The sequence below is a fragment of the Psammomys obesus genome, unplaced genomic scaffold (genome assembly GCF_907164565.1).
Source record: "Psammomys obesus unplaced genomic scaffold, mPsaObe1.curated_primary_1811, whole genome shotgun sequence".
Taxonomy (NCBI): Eukaryota; Metazoa; Chordata; class Mammalia; order Rodentia; family Muridae; genus Psammomys; species Psammomys obesus.
In genome coordinates, this window is record NW_026596256.1 from 7,205,444 (window position 1) to 7,230,921 (window position 25,478).

At 40.8% G+C, this 25,478-nt stretch overlaps 1 protein-coding gene across 1 annotated transcript in view; it reads right to left on the reverse strand.

The window, feature by feature from the left end:
• Tm4sf1 (transmembrane 4 L six family member 1) overlaps positions 1 to 1,711 on the reverse strand; it is a 9,172-nt gene extending 7,461 nt beyond the window's left edge. Inside the window, exon 1 of the mRNA XM_055596835.1 lies at positions 1,410 to 1,711. Coding sequence (XP_055452810.1) covers positions 1,410 to 1,586 — 177 coding nt within the window. The 5' untranslated portion in view covers positions 1,587 to 1,711. The remainder of the gene's footprint in view (positions 1 to 1,409) is intronic.
• Between the last annotated feature and the right edge of the window lie 23,767 nt (positions 1,712 to 25,478).

The window sequence follows — 25,478 nt, forward strand, 5'->3', positions numbered from 1 at the left end:
GGGGGGGGGGGGGGGGGGGGGGGGGGGGGGGGGGGGTAGGCATTGCTGTCAAATCTACCTATCTCTAAGGGATTAGATTAAGCAAATAACATGATGGACATAAAGGCCTGAAGGAAAAAAAAAAACTATTACATTTGCTTGTTTTTATGTACAATAGGTGAGCATACAGAATGTGAAATAGCAATTTGTAAATGTGAACATTTCGTAAGAATTTTAACATATTTTCCGTATGATATGAAAGCTGTTAGAGAACTGTTACATCTAAAAGCTGTCTTTAAATCGGACTCCCAACCTCTAGTCAAGCATAGAAGATCAAATCTTGAGTAGAATAACTGAAACGTTTTGAGTATGTAGAAAAAAAATAAAGATTTTCTATAGAAAAAAAATTACGAACTGTTTTTTGTTTGTTTGCTTGATTGCCTTTCTTTTTTAAAATGCAAAAGTGCCATTTCAACTCAGCCATGGGGCTCTTCAAGTAAGAATGAGCTACTGGAAGTTTAAGGCCAAAGGAACTAAGCACAGTGGCTGGTAAGTGGATGTTAAACAGTGACTGTGTTTATATAATCGTATTGGTATTGATTACGGGAACAAGAAGGACAGTGATGTTTAAGTTCAAAGCACACTCGCCATGCCGTGCCACAGTGAGTACGAATATTAGGCTGAGACGCCTTAATTTCAGTTGGGAAGGAGAGTAGTATTATCTCTGACAGTAACAATTCCATAAAATTTCTCTTCGCAGTTCTTAATTCCAGCATTGTAAATGAGCTAACCCAAACGAATCTACATCCCATCTGTGTTGACACCGAAGCTAATGCTTTCACCCCCCAATGTGTCAAGTAAATGCCTATCAACTTTAACTAAAAACAGACTGTGCAAAAAACAACAACATTCCACTATTAAGCCGACATGCTAACCTACTTCTAACTCCAGGAGAACACTTACAGTTATTTGAAAACACCAGTGCACTCCCTTAATGTTTTCCCCTGTCACGGTTGCTTGAAAATAAGCAGCAGAGAATAATTTACATCCCAAACTTCTGTTTTGGAGCCAGCCAACTCTAGTCAGCTCCCTGAAGCAAATGAGAAGCGACTGCCAGTCCAGAGCTCAGAAACTCTATACAAGTCTCCTTTAAAGGTGAATATTTTTTTTTCAAGCTGTAAAGTAAAAGCATTAGAGACAAGAGAGTTCGCTCTAAGGTAAAATATTTGTTTTATTAAGACAGCATCTAATAAGATTAGCAAAAAGTATACCACAGCCCTGTATTATTCTGCTTTCAAAAGAAAGAGCAGCAGCAGCAGCAGCAGCCAGTGTTTACAGATGGGCATTGGAGAAAACTTCACGTGAGAAGAATGCTCACTGCCATTCGAGAGGAGAGGAACTTTTAGAGATAATAGTTCCCAGTGACTTACCAGCAGACCTCCGCCTACGATGCCGGCAAAGTACCACACAAAGCGGCTAAGGTGATCATCAAGAGCATATTTTGTTTCCCCATTCGGGAAGTAGAGCAGAATATTAGCTACGATGCAGAAGACAGAAATCCACACCAGAGAGTGTCCGATGCACCTTGCACATTTTCCATAGCACATAGTGACAGCCAGAGCCCTGCAGGTTTCCCTCCCTTCCCTCTTCAGCTCAGGGATGCCCCAGATCAGATAGTTGGCCCGTTTGAGGAGAAAGCAGACACAATTCCCAGCTCATTCCTGCTACCACTTAAATAGCGCCAGTTTTAGTGCCAGTAAACGAGGCACTATGCTTTCATTGGTCCAGACTTCAGTCTCCGGTTAGGGTGGAGGGATGTGAAGGAATGCCCCGCCCTTCAAATGAAATCCCTGAGACGACGAAACCAGGAGTAGGATGTGAGAAACAGCCTCAGTCACAGGCAAGAGAGAAAATGAGTAATCCACTGTGCAGCTTGCTCACGGGATGAGGATGAAGAGGAAGTCTGGCACAGTCTTCCAGTAACTGCTGCGAGACAGTAGTGGAACGCTTCGAGGCTATGAAAGAGCCGATGATTTTTCTCTTGCAACCTTTTGGATGGCTTCCAGTCTGAAGCTGTGTTCACTTCTACATCATCCTTAATTTAATTTGCGACCCGGGGCAAGTTTCCTAAGCTCTGAGCTCATTTCCTTGTCTGTTGAAGACAACATGTCCACACTGTCACCCATAGATTTAAGGAGGCTGCTGGGAAAATTACAGAGTGGCTGCCTTTCCTCTGCCTCCAGCTAGCTAGGCAGGACAGATCCCATAGCTGGTTTCCCTGGTCAGCGCTGCTGAGGGCATCTGCCTCACAGCAAGATAGTATCCAGCAACAAAACAGCTCAAACATTCCTGAGTGATGCTGTGTAGCAAAGCAGTGCCAGGAAAGAAGGAAAGCCTGCAGCACCGCTTAGGGCAGAAGATGGAAGAAGGGGAGGTGATCAGTCAGATAAGAAAGCAGAGAAAGCCTGGTGAACCCAGAGACCCAGCTTAGATCAGATATACCCCAAAACTGTAGAGTGAGATACATAGTAACCCACTAAACGCTGGGGACACCAACAAGGAATGGCAAGGTCACAATGCCAACTGGACTGAAGAAATAAATTAATGTAAAGGTAGGAAATCCTGAACCATCTGGGATGTGCAGAGGGAGTCCTCACAGAAGCCTCACCTTGTCGCACTTCTAACAACAGGGTACGTGGTCTCTGTGCTTGATTGTGAGTCCCATTTAGAGATAGCATCCCATAGCTGATGAGACTGGAAGGGCAATGTAAGCAAATGGCTGGATTAAAAAAATATATATTCCAAAACACTTAGAAACTGCTTTTCCATAAAAGCATCCACTCCTTGCTTTGCCTACAAGGTTAATAAAAACAGAATATGCCTGGTATCTTTACCTGTATCTCGTATTTGTCTGCTCTGCTTTGGGTCCCCTACTTACCTGCACATGCTGAATATGTTAGTCACTCAAGATGAGTCTATCTAGAAACTGGTGACACCAGTTTGTTCCCTCAAGTGACAAGAACCCCTTCTGAACATGTGCGTAAATATCACTCTTGCCTCACTGCTCCAGCTCTCTAAGCATAGAGTACTGAAGATGAACTTGGAGGTCATTGGACACCTTTATTTGTTCCTGTTCACAGTATGTTGATTAAATCTCACCTCTGTGTTTTACCATAACTTATCTCTCTAAGTGGCATATTGAGCCAGATGCTATTCTGCCCTTAAAGCCCAGTTACACTTAGTTGGGATGTCTTTATTATAATCTCCCATTCTGCTGATCTGTCTCATCAGTAGCCAAAAAAGGGGGAAAGTTTCATTTGAGGACTTCTTCCCCTCCTGCCTTGTTCTTAAATCCTCTGCCTTCTCTCCCTTACCTATGGTTAGCAGTGCAAAGAGGAGAGAGTGTGGGGCTTGGGTATTTCAGAAAGTCTGAAGTAAGACACAATGTTTTCTGCCTTCTGGCTTTATGGACTGAGGCAGGTTACTTGCCTCCCAGCACTGTCCCCTAGTCTCTAGTCTGCAACAGCTACACTAGATGAATGTCTGAACCACTGGTTTAGTCTTGCCAAGTTTGTGAGTGTGTTGTCATGGTAGTGATTCTCTCCTCAAAAGAGAAGCTATGCCTTTGTATATAGACGTGACTTTTTCATTGTTTCTAGAGAGTCATAAACTCTAACGGAAGCTAATTAGCAGATCCTTTTTCACACTTCTTGAGGAGCAGTCAGTCTAGAGACCACTTCTTAACCCCACATGAAGATTTAGGAGCCACCCCCAAAAAAAGGAATCGAAAGTTTTAAGTGGGGCACAGCAACGTACATGTTTAACACTCTCTGTTGTCAGAGGATGCTTTGTGCACTGTGTATTCAGACACCGATTTCTGTACCCAGAGATTTGGTGGCAGTCGAGACGATGGCCTTGTCATTATTACTGAAGCATCTCCTGTCTCACTGTTGTGTAAAAATTGTTCTCCATCACCTCTGATTGGTTAATAAAGATGTGAACAGCCTGTAGCTGGGCAGGAGAGTTAAAGCAGGACTTCTGACCCCTGTGAGGGGAGGTCCCAGGTGGAAAGCAGAGAAAAGAGAGAGGCTTGGTGGTTGGGAGTAGGCAAGCATGCTCAGGTTAGAATAGCTTACTCTCTGCCCAGCTATAATTCCTAAAGCTATTATTAATAATAGGTCTCTGTGTCACTATTTGGGAGATAGAGCAGACATAGGAAAGAAACATGCTTTTACACCTCATGAATCTTTTCTTCTCTCAAGTTTAGGAACCAAAACATCAAATGAAGTATCACTCCTGTCTTATGGTCCCTGAAGATCTCCTTTAATGCTCTTTAGCTATGGCAGTCATAGGGTAGAACATAACCTGTTCCACCTGTTGCGATGGTTGGCTGTAAGGTATTTTCAGATGAACTGACAAAATTGTCTTGTCTTTTTGGGAGGACAAAGTGAGGGGCGCAAGGTAGCTAGTTACCTGTGATTCTCTTTCTTCAACATTTGAGAGCAGAGACCTCAGGCTTACGCCACCATACCTGGCCCCTGTAAATACATCCTTTCTCTATTCTCACCCTCCAGTCTCATTCAGTGTCCTATGATTCTACTCTAAAGTTGACCGCTTAACCTCAGAAGAAAGAGTTATTTCTGGTTTGGGTTTCTGGTTTAAAACTAAGTATACTTTTGGGGGACAATGTCTTAAACACGTGGCCATGTTACTAACCAGTGCTCTCTTTTGGCCACAAGCCTGCTTGGTGTGCACAATTGTCATCTCTACAGAGCCTTCCTGGTCTCAGTTCACTTCACACCCCGTGGTACTGGTCCTCCCTCTACCCTGCTTGTGTTTCTGCTCTGAGCGCCCTTCTCTTGGAGCGTTATTTTGTAGGTTTATACTCACAAGGAAGTTGAAATTCCCTGATGTGGGAATCTGAACTCCAGAATGCTCCAGACTCCAAAACCTTTTCAGCACAGATGTGACAGCACATGTGGAAAAGTTTGTATTTGAGCTCATGGAGTAGACTGCCATCAAGACACTGCACAGGGCGTGGGGATGTGCTTTATTGGTACATAACATAGTCACTAAGTAGACAACAAACAAATAAATAAAGCCACCAAACCAAAGATGTATGAAAAATATTTACTGCTAAAATTAGCTTCAGCCTGTGTATATTGTGCTAGGTGCACACACAAAATATTAAGTGAATTTCACACTCAAGCTTGGGTCTTATCCTCCATGTATTTCATTATATATGAAAATATTACCAATATGTAATCTAGAAGCTCTGGTGTTGAATAAAGGATAAACTCATGTGATTTTCCCAAAGGCCTCTTTGAAGACCTGTCCACTGATGCTCTGTCCCATCCTGACTATCCTCTATCTCACACCCGGCTCTATTAACATTGCAGAAGTATCACCCCCTAAAATCATCCTGTGTGCTCAGCTGTTTCACTCCTTTCCTTCCACACTCAGTGCAGGCATCTCTGCCTTATCTCTGCCTTGTCCACCATTGCTGCTGTGCTTGACATAACACCTGGTATAGCACAAGTGTTTAGCAAAAGTTGTTAAATATTTGAATGCATAAACAATTGAATCAGTGTTTTTTCAATATTTAAAAATTTATTCATTTTTATCTTAGGTGTATGGCTGTTTGTCTGCATGTATGTCTGTGAACTCTTGTGTGTGAGTGCCTAGTGCCTGAGGAGGAGAGAAGGTATCAGAATGCCTCAAGCTGGAGCTACAAGTGGTTTTCAGGTGCATTGTGGATGCTTGGAATAAAACCAGGTCCTTTGGACACTCAAGCACTCTTAACTGCTGAGCCATCTCCCTAGCCTTTGATGTTCTCCTACGTGTCTTAATAGGATGAAAATCTGTTAATCCCTCCACTTTCTGTGCCTTCTGTGAGCTCAATATCCCATTTATAAAGCCTTATTTATAAAGCCTTGACTCTAACACCACCTGACTACACAGTCTATTGAAAGTTATCTGTGCCTTAGTTTCTATTATCTAATATTTATTGTGTTCATATTATGTCTTTCTAATAAATGGCTGGAAACACAGCAATAAACAAAACAAAGGTTTTGCTCTTGAATAGCATCCATTTTATGAGGAGAAAGAAATTTTTGTTCTGGTTTGCTTTTTTTGTTCTTATTTGTTTTTTGAGACAGGTTGTGTGTGTTGTGTCTGTGTGTCTGTGCATCTGTATGTTTGTGTGTGTGTCTGTGTATAACAGCCCTGGATTTCCTGGAACTCTCTTTGTAGACCAGGTTGGCCTCGAACCCATAGAGATCTGCCTTGAGATCTCTTGAGTGCTGGGATTAAAGGCAAGACCATCATGCCTGTCTGAGAAACATTTTTATTAATAAGTGAACTATCCAGTGTTTAAGATTACTATGAATACAGAAGGGGGATTAGGTGAAGGACAGGATGGAGAAGGCCTCTCTGAGACAGATAATAAAATTTATCTCATGGAGATATGATATGAAGAAGTGAGTGAGTCAATGTATATAAAACTCGAAGCATGTGATGTTAGCAACAGCACAGTTCACACGATTTATTATTTACCTACTAACTTCAGCCACCACTCTTCCAAGGAAGATGTCTTAACTTCATTTATGATACATTTTTCTTTATTTTTCTGGGATTCCATCGATCCGATAGTATTGCTTCTCTTTATTGCTCGCGATTGAATCCTGGACAGCCCTGGCTCGCTTCTAGCTACTGCACACCCCTGGGATCAGTGAACAGATGCCACTGGGAGGAATGTACTTTGCTATCGTGTAGAACTGCAGATTCTTGAGCACTGGTCACAGGCTCTCAAAGCCATATTTCGGTATGCAGCTCCACTTCCAGAAAGTTCCATTTCTCCTGCCCTGGTTCACCCCACCTCTGCTCCCTGGGCTGAACTCGGTACTTCTTCAAGGGTGCCTTCCAGTATTATACCACCTCCCTTCCACAACTACGCATGCTTCTGTTTCTAACACAGCATACCCTGCTGTGGCACTCAGCATACTGTGATGTTTGAACATGTATCTTCTTAAGCCCAAATGTGCACTGAAAACCAGAGAGTTGGAACCTTCTGTTCGTTCCACAAGTGCAGAGCAGTTGACACGGTGACAAGCATTTCAGTTACTCTTAATAAACATTGGCCAAATGAATAAATATTTGTTCACATAGAAAGGTTGAAGTTGAGTATGTGTGGCTCTGAGGTTATTTGCCTTTAAGAAAGGTCCACATACCTTGAAGAGTTAGGCAAAGTTGACATTTATCGTGTTTGTGTATCTGTTCTTGTGTATGTAGTGGATGTAGATGGCAGCCAGGGGGTTGATGTCAGGCTTCTTCCTTAATGTCTTATGACCTTGGTTTTTGAGACTCTGGGCTCACTGAACCGGAAGTGCACCAGTGGTTAGACTAGCAGACCAGTGAGCTCCAGGATTGTCACGCCTCAGCCTCCCCTCTGCTGGGATTACAGGGATGTGCTGCCATGTGCCTCACTTTTCACGTGGATGCTGGGACTCCAAACTCAGACCCCCACGTTTGCACTGAGAGCACTTTACCAACGTTTCCATCTCCCCAGCCCCAGAAATTATCAAATTTAAACCTGAAAATGTTTCAGTGTTGCTCATCATTCACAAGCATGTCGCGTACACTTCTTTGCTTGTTTGTGCACACCATCTGACGTGTATGGTAAACATCCAAAGAAAACCCCTACAATACCAAGTGTCATGTTAGTACAGCTTTTAACGATGAAAAGAATCCTCAAGGCAGTGACTGGCTCTCCTTTTAGCCTTTCCTAGAAGACTGTGGACATCTTACAGTTAAAGATGTTAAAAAAAAAAAAAAATTCCCCAAGATTGTGTAGCTGGTTGGCAATGGAACTAGGAAATCTTTAAGAATTTAAAATTAGAAGCCTGTGAATCTGCATGTTTGTGAATCCAGAGAAAGATTCAAACTTAGATCTCCTGCCTCCTGGCTGTATTCTTCTGCATACATTTCTCTTCCTTGTTTAGAAGACGCTGGCCTCTTGCTCTTGTGAGCATGACAAGGGTTACAACTCATATGTAGTAACCATGCTCTTTTGAACTTATGATTATAAGTAACAAAAGACAGCTCAGCTGCCTTAGCTAAAGAAGCATTCATTATAAGTTTAAGATGAGAAAAACAGGTAGGACCATGGGGACTCAGGGGCAAAGGGGAGCCAGAGGACCCCTATCGTTCTCCCTCTTGCACCTTTGATTTTGTTGATATGCCTTAGTTTTCTAAAGATATTCAATTTTTCTAGTTTCTCAGAATACACTTTCCTCAAGCTATGAGACTTGTGCCAAGAGTAGGTTCTGAGGGAACTGAGCTTCGCTGGATAAGTCTGAATCAAAGACCACACCTATGAGGCCTGCACTATGGCTTCCAGGAGCAATCTCTGCAATCACATGAAAGAACTCACTATGTTCCATCACTGTGCCTGAAACCAAGCAGAGAAGCACACTCCGATGAGTGAGTCTAATGAATGCCCGGAGTTGAAGTCCACTAACGTACGTGGCCTGTAATTTCCTTTATTTGAAACTATAATCATCGCAGACAGCCACAGGAGCAGTCAGCAAGAAGCAGTATGAAGCCTGCTTGCACACTGCCACCTGACCTTTTCCTCCACTTTAGACTACATTTGAATTTGTTCTTGGCTTAAAATAAAATTCTTGGTTCAGGACTAAACCAGTGTAAATCTTACCCTCGTTCTCTTATTTTTTGACTTTCTGACCTTTATCTGGTAGGTCTAGTTCAGCATCTCACAGCAGCCCCTGCTGAGGAATTTCCCAGGCTTCAGGCATGTTTTTCAAAGGAGACACTCCCTGGGTTTCCTGAACCACAACTGAAAGCTCACGATGTGAGCGTGGTTCTCCCTGCCTAGTGACACTGTGTATAAACACCAATGAAAAAGAAATATTTGTCTTCCCACTGGAGTATCATTTCCTTGGATTTTCGGTAGCTAGAGCCTGGCATGTGAGCCTGACTTTCTACAGAGGGTAACATAAGGTCTCCAAACCCGTTTGTGCTGATTTGATCCTAGGGAAGCAGTTTCCGAGGCTGCTCAGGAAATATATTTTAAGTTCCACCCCCAAGGGATTCTGAGGAACAGCCAGAACTGAAGGTCACTAATGTAGGTGGTCCAAACTTACAGTTTTATAAATAATGCTGAAGTCCAGTTGAGAAGAAAAGCCAAACATTAGAACAAAGGTGGGGAGGAGCTGAGAGGAGTAGGCAAGGACCCAGTACTCAGGAAATGTATAAGAATCAAAGAAAGAAAGAAAAAAAAATCTATTTTCAATAAAATGTTTATTTATATAAAATAAATAATAAATTCTGAAATAGTAAAACTAAATAAACTCTGTGTCTACACATTTAGAACCACATGATTCTCCCTGTGAAATGGGACCAAGAGACATCAGACGTCCAACTCTCTCTCCATTAAATATAATTACAAGACATTCATTCTTAGAACTCCCTTTACTGAGACACGTTTTAAGGTTAATTTTATGTCTTTTATGTAAAATGTTCTACTGATGTGAGCTGAATGGCTTGAACACTTCCTAACAACTCAAAGCTTAAGTGAAAGTTGGATTCCAGTAGCGTGGTGTGAGCTGCTGTAGCAAAATAGACTTTTAACAAACAAGGGCGATGTGGCTAAACAGACACCTCCTAGATTCAAAATAAGACATGAGTTATAAAGCCTCATTCAGACATAAGGAGGCCTGTGATTTTGGCATTAGGGAGGAGGCAAAAGGATCTCAAGTTTAAAGATAACCTATGTAGTTCTCATTCTCTCTCTCTCTCTCTCTCAAAAAAAAAAGAAAAAGGAAAGAGTCCATTATTTTTCATTTCCTTCCTCATGATCTAAGGGTTTAACCTGTTTAACCTACCTTCTTTGGCCCCCCTGCCCTCTCAGCCTTATACAATGATATGCTTGCTTTTAGAGGGAAGGTTGGGCATTGATCTGTCCCTCTCCCGCTTTGGTAAGCTCACTGAGTTGCTAATGCCACAGGAGTGAGAAGTGGGGGTGATTTTAAGCGTTACTTTTCAGGGATCCCTAGCAACAGAGAAGCTTTTTGACATCTTATGCCATTTAGGTTGTGAATGAAAAGAATTCCTGCTGAGCATCTGTGTCAGGTGTTTCTCTGACTTCAGGGCTCTTAGAAACTTATCTTGAAGCATAAATAAGATGAAGTGTGAGCAGGCTCCAAGACATCATCATGAATGAGAGAATTCATGCTCTACTGAAAGCTGACGACTCTGCCACTCTCAGTCAAACTGGTTTTTGTAGCTGTCAAATACCAACATGGCAATTTTCCCACTGATACTGATCAGACTGAAAACTCAGGTTACAGCTGATATTGCCTTGGGGAATTTTATCAAAAATGGCCTCCCAGCAGTGAAAAGTTGAGATCTCTCTCTCTCTCTCTCTCTCTCACTCTCTCTCTCTCTCTCTCTCTCTCTGTGTATGTGTGTGTGTGTGTGTGTGTGTGTGTGTGTGGTGGTAAAGGAAAAGGAACAGTGACAAATTTAGACAGGCTATGAAGTTTACTGTTAACCAAAGGAAACATTCGGCCTGCCCACCTCCTTGTTTGGAGTCTCTGCCTTGCTTAGATGCGGAATAGCTAAATTATGAGTAAGTATTGGCTTGGCGTCTAATATAAACAACCAAGCCTCAGATTTTCTACCCAGAAAGGGAGTTGACATTCTAACTACATGAATCATCTAGTGACAATTCCCTTCATTGTGTTAGGTTACTATAGGCAGATTAATGGAAAATCCTTTCCACTCTCAGCTTAAACCATTAGCATGGCCTGTTTCAAATGGCTTGAGATTGACAAGTTTGTGGGTCACGACTTCAGGGTGAAATGGAAATTAAATTTTCAGATGTGGTCATGCAAAGGATTGCAAAGAGAGCAAAATCCCAATTTTAACGTAAGAACTGTCTGGAATTTTTATAATGCACTTAGTTCTTACTCAAGGGGAATCAGATAAGGTTCTCTACTGAGACCCTTTGGGATAACTGTACCTCAGAAGAAGTAAATCAGGAATTGGGGAGTGTGCAACAGATCGTAGTATTAAAGCAAGCTCAGGATGTGTAATCCACATACTAGCTTGGTCTCCTTTTGCATCGGTAGATCCCTTTGGTTTTCTCTCTTCAGTAGAGGGCGATTAAGGGTCTCCTACTTCTCAGCCTCGTCATCTGACTTACAGACTATCCTTCCAGTGATCCTGGTGTTTTCTTTAATGACTTGATGTTTTTAGGAACTAGGGGCCTAGACAATGTCACATCTAGGTTTGGTTCCAGCCTTTCCTAAGTTTCTCAACACCCCCTATCTCCCTCCATTAGCACTGTATTCCAGAAGCAGACAGATGTGTTTGTGTCTTCCCACAATGCCAGAATTTGTTGCAAAATAATAAATTCACAAGATGTATCAGATTTGCTCCTGCAATATACCAAAAAGTAATTCTGATTTTTCATGGTAGTTGAACATTGCAATCACAGTATCTTTTATTCTGGTTTTCATTATTGGCCATGTGTGGTGGTACATGCCTTTAGTCCTAGCACTTGAGGAAGAAGCACTGAGAGTTTGAAGCCAGTGTGGTCTACGTAGAGAGTTCCAGTCCACCTAGCACTACATAGTGAGACCTTATCTCAAACACCAAAAACCTAACAAACAGTGCAACAAAGTCAACCATAATTACTGACATTAACCTTAGGTCCTATCTTATTATACTTTGCACTGTTATATACAGAATGTTATATAATATGTACTATATCATAAAACAGAATGAATATAGAAGGTTTAGAGAAGCCTCAGATGTTGGAGACCTTACGGGGGGAGGGGCAGAGAGCATAGCTCAAGAGTCACTGTAGGTGTTTAGAGTAGACCTTCATTAACCTGGCTGAAGACTTTCTGGACAACCACATTGTCAAGCTGTTGGGTTGCAGGGTAAAGTAGAGCCAAAGAGGCATAGGACCAGGACCTGATAAAGAGACACAACTCCAGTGGGTGACATCAAGCAGAACACCAAGCCCCATGCTGAGCCGAAGCATCAGGGACACTCAATTCTATGCCCGTCAGTCTCTCAGTGCACACACAAGGTAGTTGACAGGCTCATGAAGATGTCTCCATCATAGTTGCCCTGCTTGTGTGGTTCCAGTAGGGTACTATTCACTTTGTTGTCGTGATGTATTAGGTAGTTCTCAGTAGTTTCTGTGATATGGTTGTAATACACCACATGCTCGTACACCCCCAATCTGCTTTGTGGGTATATAAGCAAGCTCTTTTTCCTTTTAGGAAGAGTATCAGTCCAAACCTCATGGGTGGTTGTGGACAGGTGGTGGTGTCAATGCGTATAACAATGCTTTATGATAGCCATCCTGCCTCTGTATTTGCACTCACAAATGGTGCCAGACACCTTTGTTTAAGACAGTGTGCCTCAGGGGATGGTGAAGTTTTGAAAGCCACTGCTTCGCATGATATGGGGTCACTTAAAGTGGGGCACAGGCTGGCTTCAGTGTTGCTTTCTCTAGAATCCTTATGTGACATTTTCCAGAGCTATCTGTCAGCTTTGCATAAGCACACTAGCAACAGCTGATGGCGGGCGCAGATAGATGTTCAGTGGGCAGTGTCTGCTGTACGATTATTAGGACATAAAAGCAGAGTGTATGACATGCACCTGTAGCCCGAATCACAGAGACAGCTGCATTTGGGCTTCCTTGGTCACACAGCCAAGCTGCAAGTTCAGTTCCAAGTTCTGTTAGAGACTTTGTCTCAAAAACAGACAAACAAGGTAGAAAGCAACAGAAGATATCTTGACATCAACAACTTCTGGCTTCCACATGTACACACTAGAGCAAACATGCCCCAGTACACTACACTTGTGTGTGCACACCAAACACACACAAAAACATAGGAGGATTTTTTATTTTATTTTTATTTATTTTATATATACCTGAGTGTGTGTGTGTGTGTGTGTGTGTGTGTGTGTGTATGTGTGTGTGTGTGTGTGTGTGTGTGTGTGTACCAGGTGCATGCAGGGGCCTGTAGAGTTCAGAAGAGCATCTCATCACCTGGAACTGGAATTACTGATAGCTGAGAAGTACCACGAGGGTTCTGCAAACCTAACTTGGGTCCTCTTCAAGAGCAGCAAGCAGTAAGCTCTTAATATCAGGGCCATCTCTCCAGCCCTTGAAAGGAACTTTTTTTTTTTTTTTTTGCTTTGACATTTTTTTTTTACTAATTACAGTTTATTCCCTTTGTATCCCATCTATAGCTCCCTCTCTCTTTCCCTCCCAAACCTATCCTCCCTCCCTCCTCTCCACCCATGCCCCTCCCCCAGTCCACTAATAGGGGAGGTCTTCCTCCCCTTCCATCTGATCCCAGCCTATCAGGTCTCATCAGGCGTGGCTGCATTGTCTTCCTCTGTGGCCTGGTAAGGGAAATGTTCTCACAAGAGAATAATTGTCTCTAACAAATCTGCTTTCTTTTTGAAAGGATTTGAAGCTGGCTTTTCCACGTCTTTAGCCAAGTTCCCATCCACAGGAAAATTACTCAAAAACGACTTTCTAAACAGTCACCATGTGTCACGCATAAGTCTCAGAACCTTACCTGCACTTCACATTCAATTCTCATGTTACCAGAATTGCTAAGGTCCAGAGCCCATGACTTGGCAGCCCTAACAAACCAGGATCAGCTACCCACTCTCAACGGGCCAGTTAAAGAAACCCATTAGTAGTGGAAAAAGACTTATTCAATATAACCACACTGAGAAGAGAAACATGAGGCTCAAGTAGCACCCCTACTCTCCATGAAAACTAATCAACTTGCCTGGATCCAAAATCAACCAAAAGACAAGCTGACAGGTACTCCTATAAGGAACTATCTTAATCAGGTTACTTTAAGTGGGAACAATCTGCCCTAATGTGAGGTGTCAGCTGGTGGCTGCCCAGGTAAAAGGACACGGAAGAACAGCTTTGCCTTTTGCTTGCTCGCCCTCGCTCTTTCTGGATAATTCATTAAACCTGCTGCTGCTACAGCTGCATCCCTTCACTGATACAACCACTTTTTTCAAGTTTCCTGAGGTTTAGTGGCTCTCCAATAATCCTCTTGCCCCACAGTGTCAGACTGGGAATGCTGAGCCCTCCAGATCCATGGACTGAACAACTACTAGATGCTTAGTATGAGTCAGCCATTATTAGGCTACCCAGACCGTATTGTGTGAGCTAATCTAACAGATCCCTTCTTAATGTATACTCACTCTATTGATTCTGTTCCTTCAGGTACTACTAATTAATATAGACATTGGAACTGAGAAAAATAGGATGTTGCTATTACGGACCTGACCTCATTCTGTTTTGTTCGTTTGGACTATTTTGTGGATAATTTCAGAACCTTGGGCTGAAAAGGCCATTGGGTACCCAGAGCTTAACAAACTGTTATGGGCACTTGGAAGATAATGTGCAGTGGAGGTCTGCCTTTCGAAGTTTCAGAGGAGGGTAAAGACTTGAGGGCTGGGCTAAGGGTCAGTCACGTTATATTTTGACTAAGAATCTGTGTTGCTGGTCAGAGCAGGGCTGAAGAAGCAACTGTAACTTTTTCAAAGAGGTCAATATCCAAAGTGAAACCTGTGCTTTATCAGCATAATCAATGCTGGTTAACTAAAACTGAAAAGTTCACTGTGGTTAAAAAAAAGAGACTGGCATCATGGAGGTAAAATCCCCTGGGAAATATTTCTTCAAGGTCAGCATACTGAACCTATGGCCCAGAGGAGCCAACTCTGGGAGCCAAGCTTGGCAATGCGTATGTTTCCCTCCTGGAACTGGTTTTGAAGTCTTGAGAGATGCAAGATTATGAAATCATAGAGGGAAGCTAAGGACTGATACCACAGATTGGGGTCAGAGTCCCTGAGAAGAGAGCACGAGAGGCCACTGCTGAACATGAAGACTCCTCAGTTGCAGAGAAAACCCCAGGATACTGGGGACCTCAGGTCTAGGACCATGAAGCATCCACCAAAGACTGCGGCAGATGTGTGATCAAGCGAACATAAGCCTATGAGACAGGCTGTGTGTTCTGCACATGGCAGAACCAGAGCAGTAAGCTGTCCCAGTCTCTCCGTCCCAGATGACCATGAGTGAGTTCCAGATGCCTGACATATGCTGCTAAATTTTGCGTCTTTCTTTGATTTGGTTGTTTCCAGGCCCAAGTCCTTTCCTTCTGGAATAACAAGAATTTAACTTGTTTTTTTCTTAAACTTTATTTCTTACAGTTAAGAGACTTTAAATTTTTAATAGGTATCAAAATTATAAAGTCTTCAGTTTTTAAGACTATGGGGCTTTAAAAAGAAACCCCAAACTGTGAGAAGTGAAAGTATATTACTGACATGGGATGGCCATCTCAAGTACCTTAATGTCCCATATGAATGGCAGATCCCTCCCCTGATCTATTGTCTGCGTTAGCAGTGTATGCAGAAACTATCAGCCAAAGCTTCTCCCTCCCCTCAGGTAACTGAATTTCCCTGCTGTCAGTGTGTCAACATCAGAGCACATGGCCCACCTTCTCCGAACTTTTCTGTACATATGTCTGTTTGGCTGTGTGGCTGTCCTTTACTTCACCCTCTCATAGCCCTGTCAGGTCAGTCCCTAAAGCCATACAAGTCACAGCACAAAACCCATAATTAAAAAAAAAAAAAAAAAAAAAGCTGGACGCTATGATGGCAATTGTAAATCCAATTGTAATGCCTCCTATGGAGACAGAGACCTAAGAATCGTGTCGAACTGAGCCAGCTAGCTCCTGCAGATGAAGAAACACAAGAATGATCCTTCCTTCACAAGGCTGAAGATAAAAGCTGTCTCCTGAAAGTTGTCCTCCGTTCTCTGATACAAGCTTCATGGCGTGTTTGTGCCGTATACACACACACATGGCGTGTTTGTGCCTGTATACACACACACACACACACACACACACACACACACACACACACTAAATTATTAAATTTTTAATCTTAAAAAGAATATTTTAGGACCAATTAGTAAACTAATTGTGATTATGACATTGGTAACTGTGACAAAATCTTTCCAATCTGTAAATACAGCTAAAGAGTACATGGGATTCTTAGGCATACATGGGATTCTTAAAACTTTAGTGAGTTTGCAACCAATTCTAGAAAAAAAGAAAAAAAAAAAAAAAAAAAAAAAAGTTCGATTTCGTCATTAAAATGGCACTAGAAACGAATCTGAGAGGCTCTTTGCCCCGTGGGGAATGCCAGGGCTGTGACATACATCATGTCACACAAAGGGTGTGACCGGCACATCATCTTTTGTCACTTCATATGGCTTTGCTGTGCTTTCAGGAATCTGAAGAAAAATAGTGGCGAGCTGTGACTAACTTCTACATGTTATTTACCCAGCACCCGTAATTCGGGGCCTGGCAAGCAGTAAAGATGGCGTGATGGCGTGCTGTCGTGTCAGGTGCAGCACCGCTGAGGTGCCGCCCGCCTGAGGCCCTCGTCCCCTCACCTGCTGACCCAGTGCTGAGGTGGAGCGACTCGCCTCATACAAGGCAAGACCCTTCCAGAGAGCCCTCTACCCTGCAAAGCCTGGTGAAGAAAGGCACTCCCAACCGGAAGCCTCGCCTGGAACAACCTGCAATGCCCACCCAGCCGCAGCGCTTCCTGGTGGGCTGGGCTTGGGCTTAGGTTGCACCACGTGGCAACTAACCTTTGGGTGCTGCCTGACCCCATCTTCCTGTGGTCTCTGTACCTTATAGGTGATGCTACCAGGTCACTCCACCAAAAGCTGCACATTCCTCATCATAAAAAAAAAAAAAAAAAAAAAAAAAAAAAAAAAATCTATTTCCTAGGAAGCTGATCTCACCACCTTCCCCCGTTCACCATCTTCTTCATGCTTCCTGACCCCTAGGTTTGTGTAACTACATGGCTGTTCCTTCCTATGAAATGTAGGCAGACACATAATTGACGTGACCTTTAAAATTTGTTTTTTTGTTGTTGTTTTTTTTTTTTTTATGTTTTTAGTGTAGCAACAGGACCCAACAAGAGACAAAGTAACTCTCAGCTCTGCTCATGCCACAATGTCCTATTCAGAACAGAATGCATTTTACTGGTTTTATTTTTAAAGTTTAAATACTCTTAATTAGAATAATATCTAAACACAGATCTGCCTCATCCACTGCCAACAATTATTCATGGTCAATTTTAGTGCTTTCATACCCCAATTTATCACAATATTATTTAAAGAACATTCTAAGCATAATATTATTTCATTCATAAGTTTTTCCTTAACAAGAATAGCTTTTAAAACATATCTACCATAATATACAAAATAGTGTAAATTAGTAGTAATTTTTCTTTTAAAATATTTTAATTATTTAACACAATTTTTAAATTACGTTCACCATATTCTTCCCTTCCCCAAGTCCTTCCATGTCTTCCTCCCTCTCCATACTCACCCAACTTTAAGTTCTTTCTCAAAATAAAACAAAACAAAAAATACAACAAACCGGCCAAGAAAAGAAAATAAAGCACCACCCAAAAATAAAAAATCAAAAACAAACCCAAACTGTAACCAAATAAAAGTACACAAAAAATGATGGCATCTCGTATCTGCTCATCAGCTACTCCTGAACATGAGTCCTACTCTGAAGTGAATGATGTAGCCAGCGTCACCCTGTTGAAGAAAACTGATTTTCCCATTCCCAGCAGGTATAAATGACATTTTGGTTGTTAACCTTTACCCTAGTGGATAGGTTTTCAGTCATTATTCATTTTCTTAAAAATATAACAAAATATAATATAAATAATAATAATAAACCATCACATCAAAGGTGGAAAAGACAAACCAACAGAAAGAAAAAGAGCCCAAGAGAAGGCACTAGGATCACAGAGGCACTGGTTCACACACTCAGGAATCCCAGAAAACTCCTAAACTGAAAGCCATAATATATATGCAGAAGCCTACTGCAGCCCTGTGCAGGCTCTGTGCATGCTGCTTCAATCTCTGTGAGTTCATAAGAGCTTAATTCGTGCTGATTTAGAGGGCCTTATTTTCCTGGTGTCTGACATCCCCTGGGCTTCTTATATTCTTTCCATCTCCTCTTCTGCTGGGTTCTCTGACCTCTGAGCGGAGGGATTTGATGGAGGCATAACATTTAGGGCTAAGTGTTCCAAGGTCTCTTACTCTGTGCATAGTGTCTGGGTGTAGGTTTCTATTTTTGTCCAATACACTGTAAGATGAAGCTTCTCTGATGATAGCTAAACAAGGCACTGATTTCTGAGTGTAGCAGAATATCATTAAGAGTCATTTTATTACTCCATTTTTTTTCTTATTTTAAACCAGTATTATGTGATTTTATCCTAGGTCCTTGGGCTTTCTAGTCTCAGGTTTTTGATTACCCAAGCAGTGTCTTGTATGAATTCCATCTCATGAGGGGAACCTTAAATCAAATCAGTTATTGGTTGGTTTTTCCCACAAATTTTGTGCCACCATTACACTAGTCTATCGAGTTTATGGTTGGCTTGGAGTTTAAGTTTCTCTGTTAATAGTGCATAAAGTACATGCCTGTACCAATGTGCTGGAATGTGGTAGTGATGGCTCGATGTAGACACCAGGTCACTATCTCTGTGATCAGTGAGTTGTGTATTTGTCATCTTCAGCAATGAGGCCTTCCTGTCAGTTTGTAAGAGCAATCTATCGCCTTGGCAACAGTCTGGGTTGTTTGAGTAGTCCCGAGGAGCCCCTTTGGACAACAACTCAATTAGCTGTTACACAAACAAGGTACTGGAAGCTTTGTTGGGTGACAAGAAATGGCCAGTTGGGACTCTGTCATCCCCATTGTTTGACAGTTTCATTTAGATCTTCTTCATAGACATTTCTACTGTATTAGGTTTCATATGACCCCTCAAATGTCTCTTAATTTTAGCTGTCTTGCCCTGTATTCCATTCAGCAGCCTTCTCGGCCCCCCTTCCCATTGCAGCCTCCTCTTCTATCCATACCTCTCTATTCTATTTCCCTTTCCTAACAATATCTGTTTCCTCTAGTCTTTTACTTTATACCTACCCTCTCTGCTTCTATGGATTGAAACTTGGTTATCATTGACTTCACAGCTAATACCCACATATAAGCAAATACATACCACATTTTCTTTCTAGATCTGAGATACCTCACTCAGAGCAATCTTTTTTCCTAGTTCCATCCTTTTGCTTGTAAATTTCATCATGCCATTTTTTTTTTAACAGCTGAGTAATACTCCTTTGTATCACTTTTTTTTTTTTATCCATTCTTCTGTTAAGGGACATCTATGTTGTTTCCAAATTCTGGCTATTAAATAGAGCAGCAATGAATGTGGTTGACAAGTGCCTCTGCAGTAGGATGAAGCAATCTTTGGGGTATATGCCCAAGAATAGTAGAGCTGGGTCTTGAAGTAGGCAGATTCCCATCTTTTTGAGGCACTGCCACACTGATTTCCATGGTGCTGCATGAGTTTACACTCCCACCATCAATAAAAGAGTGTTCCTCTTACTCCAAATCTTTGCCAGCATGAGTTGTCACTTGTTTTTGTTGATCTTAGCCATTCTGACAAGTGTAAGATAAAAATCTCAAAGAAATTAATTTGCATTTTCCTGATGGCTAAAGATGTTGAACATTTAAGTATTTCTCAACCATTTCAGTTTCCTCTGTTGAGAATTCTCTGTTTAGATCTGTACCCATTTTTTAAATTAGGTTATTTGTTTTCTTGATACCAAATTTCTTGAGTGCTTTACATATTTTGTATATTATCCCTATATTAGATATGTAGTTGATATAAATCTTTCTTCCATTCTGTAGGCTTCTGCTTTGTTCAAATGACAGTGTCCTTTGCCATATACAAATTTCTCAGTTTCATGAAGTTCCATTTATTAATCATTGATTTTCGTGTCCATGCTAATGTCCTGTTTAGAAGGTATTTTACTATGCCAATGAATTCAAGACTGCTTACCACTTTTTCTTCTATCAGTTTCACTGGATCTGATTTTATGCATTTAGAGTTAAGTTTTGTGCATGATGCTAAATATGGGATCTATTTGGCTTCTTCTACCTGCCCCCATCCAGTTTACCCAGCACCATTTGTTGAAGATGTTGTCTTTTTCCCCCTGTGTATTTCTAGCTTCTTCATTAAAAAAAAAAAAGCAAACAAAACAAAAAAACAACAACAACAACAAAAAAAAACAGGTGTTTATCAGTATGTGTATTTATGCCTGGGTCTTCTATTCATTGATCATGTTTTTATTTGTGCCAATGCCATGCTGCTTTCATTACTACAACTCTGTAATACAGCTTGAAATTGGGATGGTGATACCCACAGCAGTTCTCTTATTACAAAATTATTTTAGCTGAAAATTTTCCTTTCAAGGTCTGGAGGCACTGTGTTGGAATTTTGATGAGGAATGTATTGAATCTGCAGAGTTTTTTTTTTCAGGATGGCAAGCTTTTCTATGTTAATCCTACCAATCCATTAACATGGGATTTTCTTAATACCTTCTTCCAGTTCTTTCACCAAAGACATGAAGGTTTTATCATACAATTCCTTCAGTTTCTTGGTTAGTGATACCCCAAGATAGTGTATATAGTTTGAAGCTATTGTGAAAATTGTTGTTTCCATCATTTCCTTCTCAAACTGTTTGCTATTATTATTATTATTAATAATAATTATTATTATTATACTTTATTCATTTTGTATTCCCCCATAAGCCCCTCCCTCCTCCCCTCCCGATCCCGCCCTTCCTCCCCTTTCTGCATGCATGCCCCTCCCCAAGTCCACTGATAGGGGAGGTCCTCCTCTCCTTCTTTCTGATCTTAGTCTATCAGATCACATCAGGAATGGCTGCATTGTCTTCTTTTGTGGCCAGGTAAGGCTGTTCCCCCCTCAGGGGGAGGTGATCAAAGAGGAGGCCAATCAGATTGTGTCAGAGGCAGTCCCTCTTGCCATTACTATGTAACCCACTTGGACACTGAACTGCCATGGGCTACATCTGTGCAGGGGTTCCAGGTTATCTCCATGAATAGTCCTTGGTTGGAGTATGAGTCTCTGGGAAGTTCCCTTTTTGCTATTTTTTATAGGAGTGCCACTGATTCCTGAATTTTATATCCTGATACTTTACTGAAAGTTTTTATCAGCTGTAGAAGGTTTGGTGTGAATTTTTTTTATGTCACTTACTTATACTATCCTGTCATCTGTGAACAAAGATACTTTTATTTCTTCCTTTCTAATTTGTATTATCCCCTTGATTTTCTTTAGTTGTCTTAGTGCTTTAGCTAAGACTTCAAGTATTTTACTGAAAAGGTGGACAACCTTGTATTTTTCCTGATCTAAGTGGAATTTCTTTGACTGTCTTTACATTTAAATTGTTATTGGTCCTGGGCTTGTTATAAACTGCCTTTATTGTGTTTATTGTGTTTCTTGTGTCCCTAATCTCATGAAGGGATGTTAGATATTGTCAATGGCCTTTTCTGTAACGAATGAATCATGTCATTTTTGCCTTCCAACGTGTTTATATGGTAGATTACATTTATTGATTTACATATGTTGAACTATCTCTGAATCTCTGAATGACACCTGATCATCATGGTGAATGATATTTTAGGTGTATTCTTGGCTTAGGTTTGCAAGTATTGTGTTGAATATTTTTGCATCTATGTTCATAAGAAAAATTGCAAATATGCAATTCACTTTCTTTGTTGGGTCTTTATGTGGTTTGGGTATCAAGGTAACTGAGACCTCATGAAATGAACTGAGAAATGTTCCTTCTGTTTCTATTTTGTGGAATAATTGAAGGATTGGCATTAACTATTTTTTGAAAGTCTGGTAGATTTTGTACTAAAACCATATGGCTCTGGGTATCTCATGGTTATGAATATTTTAATAATTGCAAATATTTAGGTTTGTTTAAATTGTTTATCTGATCTTTATTTAAATTTGGTAAGTGGTAAGAATCTAGAAAATTTGGAAAAAAATGTTTTTTGTTTTTCTTTTTAATTTTTTCTTATTAATTACAGTTCATTCACTTTGTATCCCAGCTGTAGCCTCCTCCCTCATCCCCTCCCACTCCCACTCTTTCTCCCTCTTCTCCCATGCCTCTCCCCGAGTCCACAGATAGGGGAGGTCCTCCTCCCCTTCCATCTGACCCTAGTCTATCAGGTCTCATCAGGACTGGAGGCATTGCCTTCCTCTATGGCCTAGTAAGCTGTTCCCACCTCAGGGGAAGGTGATCAAAGAACCAGCCATTGAGATCTTGTCAGAGACAGTCTCTGTTCCCATTACTAGGGTACCCACTTGGATACTGAGCTGCCATGGGCTACATCTGTGAAGGGTTCCTAAGGGTTCTAGGTTATCTCCATAAATTGCCCTTGGTTGGAGTATCAGTCTCATAAAAGAACTCTGCGTCCAAATTTTTTTGGTTCTGTTGTTCTCCCTGTGGAGCTCCTGTCCCCTCCAGGTCTTTCTATCTCCCCCTCCTTTCATAAGATCCCCTGCACTCTGCCCAAAGTTTGGCTATGAGTCTCAGCCTCTGCTTTGATACCCTGCAGGGTAGAGTCTTTCAGGGGCCCTCTTTGGTAGGCTCCTGTCCTGTTGCCTGTTCTCTCCCTCTTCCAATGACCATCCCCTTTGCCTTTCTGAATGAGGATTGAGCATCTTACCCAGGGTCCTCCTTCTTGCTTATCTTCTTTAGGTGTACAGATTTTAATATGATTATCCTATATTATATGTCTAATATCCACTTATCAGTGAGTATATACCATGTGTGTCTTTCTGCTTCTGGGATACCTCACTCATAGCAGCTTTATTTGTAATAGCCAGAAGCTGGAAACAACCCAGATGCCCCTCAGTTGAGGAATGGATACAGAAATTGTGGTACATTTACACAATGGACTACTACTCAGCAATTAAAAACAAGGAAATCATGACATTTACAGGTAAATGGTGGGATCTAGAAAAGATCATCCTGAGTGAGATATCCCAGAAGCAGAAAGACACACATAGTATATACTCACTTATAAATGAAAAAAAAATTAAAAATAATCTAGAAAACTATCCATTTCTTGTAGATTTTCTAAGTTGGTGGAGTAGAGATTTTTAAAGTACAACCTTATGACAATCTGGATTTTCTAAGTGTCTGTTGCTATTTTCCCTTTGCATTTCTAATTTTCTTAATGTGTATTTTCCTTTTCTGCTTTTTGGAAAAGGGCTTATTAATCTTATTGGTTTTATCAAACAACCAACTCTTTGTTTCATTGATTCTTTGCATGCTTTTGTTGTTGGTTTTGTTTCTATTTTACTGATTTCAGTTTTGAGTTTATTTCTTGCTGTCTACCCTTTTGGGTGTGATTACTTCTTTTTGTTATAGAGCTTTTGATGTGCTACTAAGTTGCTATTGTGAGATCTCTCCTAGTTTTTTTGTAGGCTCTTAGTGGTATTAATTTGCCTATGAGAACAGCTTTCATTGTATCCCATAAGTTTGGGTATATTGTGCATTCGTTTTTATTCAATTTTGAAAGTCTTTGACTTCCTTTTTAATCTGTCTTGACCCAGTTCTCATTCAATAGTGTTTTTCAGTTTCCATGAGTTTGTAAGCTTTCTGTTGTTTCTCTTGTTGACATCTAGCTTTAATACATGGTGGTCAAAATAAGACGCCAGGTGTTATTTCAATTTCTTGTATCTGTTTAGACATGCTTTGTGTCTGAGTATGTGGTCAGTTTGGGACAAAGCTCTATGAGGTGCAAGAGAAAGCATATTATTTTGTTTTGGGTAAAACGATCTGTAAATAAATGTTAGGTCCATTTGGCTTAAAACAGCTGTTAGTACCAGATTTTCTCTGTCTAGTTTTTGCCCTGATGACCTGTCTATTGGCAAGAGTGAAGTATTAAAGTTTCACTTTCTCAAAATGTATCAGTATGAGATTTAAAGTGTAGTACTATTTCTTTTCCAAACTTGAGTGCCCCTGTGTTTGTGGCATAGATTCTAAGACTTGAAATGTCCTCTTGGAAAAATTTTCCTTTGATAAGGATATAGTGTCCTTTGCTAAATCTTCTGATTAGTTTTGCTTTGAAGTCTATTTGGTCATATATTAAAATGACTATACCAGCTTTTTTCTTACATCAATTTGCTTGGAATATTTTTTCTATTCTTTTACCCTGAGGTGATGTCAATCTTTGAAGTAAAGGTATGTTTCTTGGATGCACAGAAGAATGGATCCTGTGTTTAGACCCATTTTACTAGTCTGTGTCTTTTTATTGGGGAAGTGAGACTGTTGATGTTGAGAAATATTAATGACCAATGATTATTTATTCCTGTTATTTTGTTGTTGTTTGTGTGTGTGCACACCCATGCTTGGTCCTTCCTTCTCTTAACTTTGCTGATTTGAAATCATTTATTCCTTGTGTTTTCTTAGTTGTAGTTAACCTCTTTAGGTTGAAGTTTTACTTTCTAGAACCTTCTGTAGGGCAGGATTTGTAGACAGATATTGCTTACATTTAATTTTAATGTGGACTGTCTCTTTTTCTCCATCTGTGTTGACTGAAATTTTTGCTGGGTATAGCGGTCTGGGCTGGCATTTGTGGTCGAAGAGTCTGCAAAACATCTGCTCAGGACATTCTGGCTTATGGAGACTCCATTGAGAAGTCAGGTGTGATTCTAATAGGTCTATCTTTATGTATTACTTGGTCTTTTTCCCTTGTCATTTTCGATATTTTGTTGTTGCTGCTGTTCTCTGTGTTGACTGTTTTAGTATGTGCTGAGGGGACTTTCTTTTTTGATTCCATCTATTTGGTGCTTTGTATGCCTCTTGTACCTTGGTAGGCATCTCCTTCTTTTGATTAGGGAAATTTACTTCTACGATTTTGTTAAAAATATTTTCTGTGACTTTGACCTGTGTTTCTTTTCCTTCCTCTCTTTCTTTTATTTGGTCTTTTAATCTTTTCATAGTGTCTCAGATATTCTGGATGTCTTGTGACAGGGTTTTGTTTTTTTTTTTTTTTTTAGATTCAACATTTTCTTTGGCTGGGGTATCCATTTTTTCTATTATGTCTTCAGTGCCTATGATTCTCTCTTTGAGCCCTTGGTATTCTGTTGTTGAACTTGTTTGTGTGGTTGCTGTTCAAGTTCCTAAAATTTTCGTTTCCAGATATTCTTCAGTTATTATTATTATTTCCCCATTTCAGGTCTTGAACAGATTTATTCATTTCCTTCCACTGCTTGTATTTTCACAGGTTTCTTTAAGAAATTCCTTTGTCTTTAAAAAGCTCTAACATATTTAAGGTCTTCTACTTGTGCTTCAGCTATAGTGGGATGTTCAGGACCTGATGTAGTAGGATTGCTGGGCTCTAGAAGAGACATTTTGTCTTAGCTGTTTTGATTGTGTTTTAAGGTTTATGTCTAGGCATGTAGGATTAAGAAGATTATAATTTTTAGTGGTGAAACCTGACCTTGTC